The sequence below is a fragment of the Lactuca serriola genome, chromosome 5 (genome assembly GCF_051521515.1).
Source record: "Lactuca serriola cultivar US96UC23 chromosome 5, Lser_US96UC23_V15, whole genome shotgun sequence".
NCBI classification, from domain to species: Eukaryota; Viridiplantae; Streptophyta; class Magnoliopsida; order Asterales; family Asteraceae; genus Lactuca; species Lactuca serriola.
In genome coordinates this window covers 18,574,160-18,585,672 of record NC_136412.1, presented here as the reverse complement: position 1 = coordinate 18,585,672, position 11,513 = coordinate 18,574,160, and the positions used below count along the sequence as shown (strand labels likewise).

At 35.2% G+C, this 11,513-nt stretch overlaps 1 protein-coding gene and 1 long non-coding RNA gene across 3 annotated transcripts; both read right to left on the bottom strand.

Annotated features, from left to right (window-relative positions):
- Positions 1-2,054: 2,054 nt before the first annotated feature.
- LOC145052096 (uncharacterized) lies at positions 2,055-3,511 on the bottom strand. 2 transcript variants are annotated; one of them, XR_013683973.1, is made up of 2 exons: positions 2,318-3,511; positions 2,055-2,225 (listed from the first exon to the last, which is right to left on the bottom strand). It is a non-coding gene; the product is annotated as an uncharacterized LOC145052096 (long non-coding RNA). The 2 variants fall into 2 exon arrangements; XR_013683974.1 differs by having other exon boundaries at positions 2,380-3,511.
- A 1,658-nt stretch (positions 3,512-5,169) lies between these two features.
- On the bottom strand, positions 5,170-6,049 carry LOC145052095 (uncharacterized). The gene has a single exon (XM_078999902.1). It carries the CDS (start codon positions 6,004-6,006, stop codon positions 5,374-5,376), a length of 633 nt encoding a protein of 210 aa, XP_078856028.1. The 5' UTR covers positions 6,007-6,049; the 3' UTR covers positions 5,170-5,373.
- Between the last annotated feature and the right edge of the window lie 5,464 nt (positions 6,050-11,513).

Below are 11,513 nucleotides of genomic sequence, written 5' to 3'. Positions count from 1 at the left end.
TTAGCAAATAATATTAAATTTTCACAACATAAACCAAAGAAATCACATATAACAAGCATACACACATAGATCAACACATAATACTTGTATTCTCCACCAAAAACAACTTAAAACCAAAAACAACTTAAAACCAAAAACAAGGGGGTATGAAATCACCATGCTTTGTTGCTCATGGTTTTGAAGAAGAAATGGAAGGGGTTGAGGTGATTCTCGGCCCTAGCAAGCTCTTTGAGAAATATTTGGCCTTAGATGGGTTATAAGAAGCATGGTCATGAATTTGAATGAATTAAGAGAAGATTTTGATAAGATATAGAAGTTAATTCATGGATCTAAGTAAAAACATACCAAGGATTTGTGATATGAATGAAGAACCTTCTTGGAATGCTTGCAAATCTCGAAATTTTGATGGAAGAATGAAGGTGTTCTTGAGAGGATTTGGAAGTATTTGGAAGTGAATTAAGTGTGTGTGTGTGTGTGTGTGTTGATGCTCCTGGCCGAGAGTAGATAAAGAAGAAGAGGGGAGAGAGAGTGAGGTAACATTGCATAGATGTCCACCATGCAATAAGGAGGTCGCATGCTCATAATTTTCCTCCTTAATCCATTTTATCTTAATTCTTCTTCTAATATTTTCTTTCTTTTTAAATGGGCCGAGAATTGCATTAAGAAGGGAAAAGGATTCATTTTGGCCCAATTCTTGATCCTTACTTGAAATCATGAGGTCCATAAAGAAGTTTTTGGCCCATTGGGCCCTTAGGGTGGTTCATGGCCCAATTAGCATAAAAGATTAGGTTTGTGGCCCATTAGGGCTAATTAGATTAGTTATGGCCCAACAAGGTTAATTAGGCTAGTTATGGCCCAATAAGGCTTATTGGAGTAGTTTATTTCCATTTTAGTCCCAATATGGCCCAAAATGTCAAATATCATGAAGGTGGGTTGAATTAGAGCCCAATTAAGGGTTCTAAGCCCAAACTAGTCAAATTGGAAACTTATTGGTCCATTAGGCCCAATAAGGAAATCCTAGTCCATAATGGACTTAAACCGGGATTTTTAGGGTTTCCAATCTTTTGTTGACTATTTGAAGTGTTTGCATAGGGTGATTTATGGAACTTTGGTGTTATTGAATAAACATCATGCATACTTTCAAGTTTTAGTCACAAATGTTATGATTGTTAATGTTTACAAAAGCATTAGAATTCCTAGTTGTGACACCACATCTCATCACTAGCTGAGTATGGACAGGGTTTCGTATCTCATTAGTAGTAGAGCAGGGGCGGGGCCCGAGATAGGAGAGAAGTGAGTGTGGGCGAGGGCCTGTATCTCACTATTATCAGGAATGTGGACGGAGTTCCATGACTCGTCAGTAGCAGGATAGGGGCGAGGCCCAAGTTAGGTGAGGCCTTAGATCAGGAGTATAGTAGAGTATGTTTAGCTATTTGTTATGTGTTATGTTAGATGTTTGTATGTGTTTAGCGGGCGAGGCCCAGAGACAGGCAGGGCCTAAGAGAAATAGATCTGTATATTGAGCGGGGCTCGATGCTAGGCAGGGCCTGATGCCGGAGTTAGTCCGATGTCGGGCAAGTCCTGATGCAACGCGTGGGGGCCCAGTATGCGGTATGTGGTAGGTTGGGGAACTCACTAAGCTTCATGCTTACGGTTTTCAGTTTTGGTTTCAGGTACTTTCGGTAGCGGAGGGAAGAGTTCGGGATGATCGCAACACACCAAGAAGTTTTTAGCCTGGGATGTTTACTCTGATAAAATAAATATGTTTGAAATGATATTTGATTTCATATAAGGATTTATGTATGACTTGATTATGGTTGATTAATGATTTTAAAACGAAATTTTTTGTCATGATTTTTGGGATGTTACAATTCAACCCTTCCTTCAAGTATGCCTAATGTATAGGAATTTTTTTTAAGAATAATTATGTCTTGTACCGAACCTAATTAAATATATGTAAACTCCTTAGGATTCTCCTTTTCAGTTTGATTATTTCAGCTCCTTTCAGTTGTATTTACTCTATTTAAAGATGTAACGACCCGAAAATCATGCCATAAAAAAATTTGGTTTTAGATTTATAATCGCTAATACATATTCTTCCTAAAAACCGGGGTAACCAAACATTTGACATAACATCATCAAATCAGAGTAGTTCGCGGCATACGAAAACAGGTGGTGTATGCTCTGCAATCATCCATAGCTCTCCCAATTAAAAACCGGAGTACCTGAAACATAAATTGAAAACTGTAACCACGAAACTTAGTGAGTTCCCCAAAATACCATACAACATACAAACACAGATTATCATGAAACATACATATAATTGCCATGCCCCCTGGCCTTTATCTAGTATGTCATGGGCTCCCCTATGGTCTTTACCTGGAATGTCATGGGCTTTCCCCTCATGGTTTGATATCCAAATGCCATGGCTCCCCCCAGAGTCTTCCATGCAAGTATCACAGAGACAACTAGCATACCACATAACACGTAATGGGTCAGCATTGTTGTCGTTGACCCATGGATATAGTGAGAAGACTCACCTCAAATGTAGAAGCTTACTAAAAGAAATCCCTAATTGCTGCCCTAACGACACCTCCGAGCTATCAGATCAAAATAACACCCAATTAGCAATTAGGTTCCATTCTAAGGCCTACATCCGTACTTGGGGTAAAAGGACCATTTTACCCCTGACCAACATGCATCAAAATTGAGGCCTAAATCCAAAAGATCCATAAAGGCCCACTAATGGCCCAATTTTCCAAATTAGGCCTAACCCCACACAAGCCTTATCCTAAGCCTATAATTCCCTTAGTTACAATTCCGATTACCTCAAGTACCCCCTTAGAACATCTTGGTCAAAGATATGGTCATAAGTCAAGGTCAACGGCCCGAGTTGACCTAATCCGCCGAGTTGTCCTTCAACTCGCCGTGTTTCTCCATTATCTGCAAATTCGGGGAAAAGCCGAACCAAATCGCCGAGTTTATCCTTTATCCATAAGCACGCCGCTAGAAACCTAACATCTTAATACATTAAGCCGACATTATCGACTCTAAGAGCTTCACAACTCAGATCTTGACCAAAATGAGATATAGAAGGGTAAAGTTTCCAACTTTACCCCTAGGAACCACTGAAATGGGTCCAAGCCCAAACCTTAGACTTAGAAGAGGGAGGGGTTAACCATTAAGCACTTAATATTCAAAGACAAAGCCCCAAATTGCAAATCTGACACCCTTGAGCTGGAAGACCACGTAAAGTTTTTAACTTTACGCTCATTCATGACTAGGAGAGGCTCAAATGTTCCAGAAGGGCTTAATAAGGGACTTAATGAATGCATGAAGCCCTTAAATCCATAAAGTTGGCACCTTTATGCCAAAAGAGTCCATGAAAACCCCAAATCTGAAAGAATAGGGCTTTGGGATGTCCTAATCCCAACATCCATCCAAACCATGGCTAAAACATAACAATTTAACCCAAAAGAGAGATCTAAGAATATAACAAACAAGATAAGAACTTGATACCTCAAACTCCTTGCAATGGATAATGATTCTGGATCCAAGACCTCTTCTCTAAGCTTAGAAACCTCAAGATCTTCTAACTCCTTCACAATGCACAAAATGGACCCAACCTTTCTTCTAAGGCTCAAATGCTTGACAATGGAGGCTACAACTCATTTTAGGGTTTTGATAACAATGGAGGTTGAGAAGGAGGCCAACCAAAGGGACTTAAGGCCTTTAAATAGGGTACAACACCCTAACAATTTGGGTTTCCAACCTAGCTGTCAACTCGCCATGTTAAGACACCTTAACACGCCGAGTTGGTTCACTATATTCCGCGGCCAATAACATTTCGATACGCCGAGTTGAGGCTCCAACTTGCCGAGTCCAAATGAGAAAACCTAAACAACTTGGAATCAACTTCATACCAGAAATCAAGCGTTACAAAAGAGGCAAAAAAAAATTAAAGAGTCAAGCTTCTTCAATAAAGCATTACCTTTTCTTGGCTACATATCTATGAGTATTGTTCCGGTTTAACAATCACAAGTCACAACATTTATTAGCGTTTGGTTAAATTATTCTGATCCTAAATATTTGAAAGTCAAATAATTAGTTTTTCGTAATTAAAAGTTAAATAATTACTTTCTAATATTCTTTTTAGGAGTAGGTGCAACAAAACTGATTATGCAAAAGTAAACAATAATTGTTATATTAGCCTTATTTTTAACCTTTTGTGTTCATGTTCTGTGCATGTGTTATACTATACATTCATATTCCCCTGTTATACTCTTGTTTTTGAATTCATATCCCTCCATGTGGGTTTGTGTTTGTGTGAACAAGAACCAGGGACTGAGATGTATTTCCTGATTTGTGAAAAGATAAATGATTGAATTGCAGTACATGAATCCAAAAACATCAAACATGATATCGTTGTCTTTTGAAGGTTATTGAAAAGGCCAAACATTCAAATCAACATCAATGGTTAACTCGTCCCCACTAGTTGGTTGGTTGGTTGGTAGGACAGGACCCATGGCTCATTGGCTCCACACCACCACACATGGTTGGGTCAGACCCAAGTGCACCACCTACTCTGGCTAAGGTGGGCCTAGTAACAATTAAAATCACACTTCCATGTTTTCAACTTCGTGTTATGTTATCTAAAAGAAGTAATCAATGATAATCAATGATTTTGCATCTAGCAAACAACTATCTTATTATTATGTTTAAAATTATTGTTTAATGCAAAAAATATTATTTAACAAATTTTCCGAATGGTAACTTCAATTGTCTAAATTTTATTGACCTATACGTTATTTAAATAAAAGTTATTTGATATACTATGATGTTAACTTAATTCAATTATAATAATAAAAAAAAAATCATTAATTACTTCGAATATAAGCTACCAATTTAAATATATTGAAATTTGAATTTAATGGAAACTTTAAGCTTAACATTTGTGAACGAATATGAAACATCTAGAAAATAAATATAATTCAAAATTGAAAATTGAAAATAGCACATTGCGTTGTTGTTTAAATAAATGATATTTAAAAGATATCTAAATTAACAAGAACATACTTAATAAAATAAATAAGAAAGTTTCTAAAAAAATAGAGGATAATCATATATCTAATTGCATTATATTTCAATTTAGTCATCCCAAGAAACTCATTTAAGTGGAAAATAGACACCATTGATACTATCTTAAGTAACTTTACACTAAATCATGATTTCCTCATTACGTGAAAAACTGGCCTAAATACGTACTGGATTATGTAGTTTCAAGATCATGTCAGAAAATAAACAAGCACCTTACGAATTACAAACGGATAGCCAAGAATCAGGGGTGTTCTTCGGTGTAATTTCCGATTTGATCTAAGTGGGTTTTAAGTTGTGGAACATAGCATCCCACTTGATCTCTTCAACACCTCTACCAGACCAATATCTGCCACCATCGCCGTCGTCGTCTTCATCGTCGGTGAAGCAATTTCCTTCATCGTCGCCGCCGTCTGTTTTCCCTTGGTCATAGTGGAGATCGTAAACCAATGGACTCGATAAGCTATTCACTCTCGCGCCTCCGGATTTAACCACCGGCGGGTAGCCATTATTGATCAAAAGAGTTGCAGAGCCTCGTCTGTTCATCACCAACCTGTTGCTCCTCTTGGCCATGGCCTCTTTCCATCTTGAACTGTAACTCCTTCTCTTCACCCTGATCATAGCCGAATCATTGTGGTGCACCCATGTTCTAATGTAACTACCCAAGGTTCTTTTGGTTTTCTTGATGGCTATCATTATTTTAGCAATTGGGTGCCAAGCAGATGAGCCTTTTGCGAGCTTGAGTATCTCAAGCCTGTGTTTGGCTATGGAGATTCCCATGCTTTGAAGGAATTCATGGTTGAAATAAGCGATATCGTCTTCTTCGAGTTGATTTTGGGAGAACGCTACTGCGTATTCGTGAATGAATGGAGGTTTAAGATGAGTTTTTGATAGCCATGAAAACCAGTCCATGGCTTGATGCAATGCTTGTGATGCTTTGAGTGGAAGATAAACTGATAAGTCTTTATATATAAAAAGTAAAGGGCACCGAAAATATGTAAAAAGCTAAGATAATAAAAGTAGGGTAAAAATATCAAAGTTTTCTTTTTCGACATTTTACTAAAATATGATAAAACTGTAAGATTGGTCCATGGTATTTAAAAAACTTTCTATAGGGTCCAAAAAGTTTCTTATTTGCATAGAAGATCCAAAATCAAGGTTTTTCTGTGTTTTTTGTCCAAAAAAACTTAAAATGACAGTTATACCCTTTTAATTATATATATATATATATATATATATATATATATATATATATATATATATTTCAAATACTATTTTAATTTAAAAATAAATAGAAAAGGAAATAATTATCTCTCTCTCTCTCTCTCTGTCTCTCTCTCGTTTCTACATCATCGGTGAGAAAAAGGGGGAACCGGCAACCCTCCTCCACCCTCTCTCTCTCTCTCTCTCTCTCTCTCTCTCGTTTCTACACCATCGATGAGAAAAAGAGGGAACCGACAACCCTCCTCCACCCCTCCTTGCTGTCAATCGAAAATAACCAAACACCCCTGAGTATCGTCACTTCCCTCGGCTGCTACTTCAGTGTTTCTTTCCCCTTACCCCTCGTGTTTTGCCAACGGAACAGAAGGAAAACAACCAAGGAGGCCACCGGAGCAGCCCCCTCGTTGTAATAGTCACCCAGCAGCGTAAGCCACCTTCGTTTTCTTCTTTTATTTTGGCGATGGACCAAAACTCCATTGAACCACCCATTTTCTGCTTTTGCTCTTCTTCTTTCTCTATTCGATCCAGTCAGTTCCCTTTCCCCCTCGATTTGGGGCCGCCGACGACAAGCGAAGAACCTAGGGGAGTTCATCGGAGATCGACTCCTTCTCGCGATCTGTTTGACCAACAGATCACCACTTTGACTACTTCTATTTGTGTTCCTTCTTACTTCTCCCAATCAGTGAAGACGATGAGTAAACCCACAAAGGGTCGTCGGTCTTGACAGACCCCCTTGCCCCTCCTTGTGATTTCCCATTTGCACCTCAGCTCCCGTCAATTTGCCTTTCGTTCGTCTGTTCTTTTTCCAATATGATGGAGACGATAATTATTCAAGGTCAAAGTGGGTTTGGCTTTTTGGGGAAGATGAAGTTATAAGAATATGTATTGTAAAAGTCTCAAACCAATGGAAAGAGAGAGAGAGAGAGAGAGAGAGAGAGAGAGAGAGAGAGAGAAAGAGAGAATTATTTCCTTTTCTATTTATTTTTAAATTAAAATAGTATTTGAAATTTTTTTAAAAATATATAAAAAAAAAAGTAAATGGTATAATCGTCATTTTAAGTTTTGGACCAAAAACACAGAAAATCCTTGATTTAGGACCTTCTATGCAAGTAAGAAACTTTTTGGACCCTATCCAAAGTTTTTTGAATACCACAGGGACCAATCTTGCAGTTTTGTCCTAAAATATTGATAAAACTTCGAAAACAAAAGACTCGAGAATCCCATTAAAATGTAACAGAAGAGGTAGATTTCCACAATCAAATTTTCACAAAGAAAAAACAACCAAATTATATAGCATCCGATATACGCAAAATGCTACACAAGATGTAAATGAGGCACATAATTGAAAAATAAAATAAAATAAGCTAGACTAAGTTGAAAGACGAACATAAAAGTTGGGTGAAAATAGGGTTATTGACACAAAAGTCTTTAAGTTTTTCAGTTTTATACGGTTTTGTCCCTGTAACGATTTTAGTTGTGGTAATGTCTAACATTTAGACTCTTTTTGTCAATAGAGTTGTAGCCGGTAACCTTGCCCTTCACAACCCTTCTTCCCCATACGACCATACCCCCACCCCTGTAGTCCCTCATGGTCACCGCCGAAACCCAACTCCCACCATCACCCTTTCTTGTTCATCACCGCCCACCCCTAGCAAGCTACCGTGACGATGTCTTTAGATCCAGATGCAACCATCGCCCCTAATTTTTCATCACCACCATCTCCTTCACCTCTCTACTCTCTAAAAAGGTAAAACATGAATAAGAGCAAAGGGGTTTAAAGAGAAGTCGGTCTCCTCCTGTCGCAATGGTTGGATTGGAGGTTGAGGTCTCACCAGAGAAGACGACTTCCTCATGTCTCTAATTGCACACACCTTACCTAAAAATCGATTGCATACATCTCACCGAAGAAGACGACCTCTTCACGACGCTGATTGCACACACCTACCACCTCATTCTTCATCTAAAATTACTCTTACTTGAAATGTACCTCGTACTGTCGTACAATGATGCTTGGATTGTTTTATTATTATTATTATTATTATTAGGTTTGCATAACGATTTCCCAATTTTTCATCTAAAATTGATTTTGTCAAAGCACCTCCATGAGTTCTCGAAAATTTTAGGGTATGTGTATAATTGGTAGAAGTAGGGGTGTTCAAAACCGGATATCCGAAATTTCGGATAATGTATTTTTAGTATCCGAATCCGTATCCGAAATTTCGGATATCCGAACTTTGGATATCCGAATTTTCGGATACGGGTTCGGATATTAAATCGGATATCCGAGAAATTCAATAAAAAAAAATCTTATTCACTATATGAAGAAGGAACATGAGATTATCAAACAAACGTTATATCTATCTAATTTTATATGAAGATCGATTTGAAGTTTCAATAATATTAACATAAAGTGAACCAACTTATGATATTGTATTTTACATTTCACTAATAATATATATGAAGATACCTTTCACACATTAAGAAACAACAAAGTTTGTTGATAATTAGATACTGAAGAAAGATATTTAAAGCATAGTTCAAAATATATTAAAGAATGATTCAGTTTTTCCTTTGAAATATTAAAAACCACAAACACAAGGATCAGCACGTCATTCGTTTAAGGCACCTTCCCATTCACTATTTTTCATTTTGATGCAATAAAAATAAGATATTTAAACAATAATTAAAAAAAGTTGTCTAAAACGAAAATCAAAAGAAGATAGTACTAAACGCTATTAATTTTCTTAACCATTTTAAAATAATAAATAAAATATCTAAAAAACAAAAAGGAAACTTTTTTTTTTTCGGATTTTCGGATATCCGAAATATCCGAAAATTTCTAAACTCACTATCCGTATCCGAATCCGAAAAACCGGATATCCGAAATTTCGGATATTTTCGGATCGGATTTTCGGATTCGGATGTTTTTTAACACCCCTAGGTAGCGGTTCTTACAAGACACATACATGATTGTTGCTAATTTCCTTAATTTTTAATATACAAGTTATTGACCTTTAATTTGTTTGACACACCTATATATATATATATATATATATATATATATATATATATATATATATATATATATATATATATATATATATATATATATATATATGCCCACAAATTACACAACACACGTGATTCAACTCCTGGATTCAAAAGGGGGAGAAGTTGTGATTTCAAAGGGTTTGAAATGGAATATTTATGTGAAAAGATGTGTGTGTTTGTGTAAGAACATTCATGGATACAATCAATATGTATTTCTTCTCCTTCTATGCTTTGTAATTGAAATTCACACACAACACACATTGTATTTGTTTGTTTCGATTTTTCTTCCAATCGTCCATGCACAAACTCAAAATTGAAACCAGGAAACATCTAAAATCCAATTAGCGTGTGTATGATTTTGTTTTTGATATGTGAATTATGTGTGTATTTGTATGTTATATGTGTATTATGTGTCCTTTATTTACCAAGATGAAGAACACGGTGAATGGAAAGGAAGGGGGTTCTTGTAATCTAGAAACCGGAAGGTAACATGCACATTTAAAAGAAAAAAAAAAAACACCTAAGATATTAAGCATAAACACACTTAAAATCGTCAAATGGGTAAAACCACAAAACTGAAAAAACTTAGGGACTTTTATGTCAATATATATATATATATATATATATATATATATATATATATATATATATATATATATATATATATATATATATATATATATATATATTCAAATAAAATTTCTAAAAAAAAAGATTGTATATCTTTACAGGTTATTGACATAAAAGTCATTATAGGTGATTTTTAAATTTTCTTTTTCTAATTTTTTTTATCGTTGTCAATGGCGGATCTTAGTGGAGCATTTGGGGTCCTGGGTCACTGCTCAATTTCTGGCACACAGTGTAATTTTATTTTTTCTATTAAGCGCAGCAGCTTGAAGTAGTTTGAAGTACGATGAACAACTCTACTAAAACAATATGCATACGCCGCTGATTATGTATTACAAGTGGTTGATAATTTTATGAGACCTACCATTGAAAATGTTTATGGTAAAACTTTGTTGATTAACAAGCTCTTTGAAAAAAAAAAAAAAAAAAAAGACAAAATTGCAAAAATGGTCTTGTGGATTGCCGATTATTTTGGGTAAGGTCCAAAAAAATGTTTATTAGCAAAAAAATGTCCTTATTTGGTGGTTTAGTTGTGGTTTTGGTCTTTATTTCGTTAACTTTAACATTTGGTTGTTAACTTTTTTAAAATGATAATTTTACCCACAAGGACCATTTCTGCAGTTGTCTCTTTTTACTAAACTACAATGACCATTTTTGTAATTTTCTTTTTTATTTTATTGAAATATGATACATTAATTCTTCTTCTTTTTAATTTTATTAAATTATAATACATTAATTCTTTTTTTCTAATTTTATTTTTATTGGATTATTTTTTAATTAATTATTATATATTAATTAATTTTATTTTTAATATATAATATTTATATATAAATAAATATTATATTATTAATTTCTTTTAATTAATTCTTTTTTTTATTTTTTTATTGGATTATTTGTTTACTTTCTTTTTTATTAGATTAAGTTCGCAATAAAAATAAATAAAAAGGCCATTCATTTTTTATTGGATTATAAATTTAGGTTTAATATGTAATATTAATTCTTTTTAATTTTATTGGTTCCACCACAAAGTCATTAAAATGTGTAAAAACGCCGCACCCCGTCGTTGAAAATCGTCATGACCACCGCCAATCACCTTCATCAAATTTCCGACGGAAATACTACCATCCTATTCCACCCAACGTTATCAGTAGCCACCGGCACCAACCTCTTCACATTTCATCGGAATCCTCTGGATTTGCCACTAAGTCGGTCGTTTTTTGTTACAATTGATAAGTTTAAAACTAATAAGATCGATAGATTCAAACAGGTAAAATAATCAAACACGAAGAATGGAGATCAAAGTTGTGCTGAATGATTAATTTGCACTACCTTAGAAGAGCTCGAATAAGAACTGCTAATGTAAAGGAAATGTAGGGTTACAAGAAGATCGATACAAAACAAGGTGCATGCAAGCACTATGAATACCCTAACCCTAGCACAATAAAGAAACTGGGTGGATAGGCCCAACCCGTTACGAATGGACTATAATAATACAATACAAAATTGACACAACATTATAT

What these genes read in the sequence shown, in the direction of transcription:
- LOC145052095 (XM_078999902.1), bottom strand. Translation starts at nt 6,006, where the DNA reads ATGGACTGGTTTTCATGGCTATCAAAAACTCATCTTAAACCTCCATTC.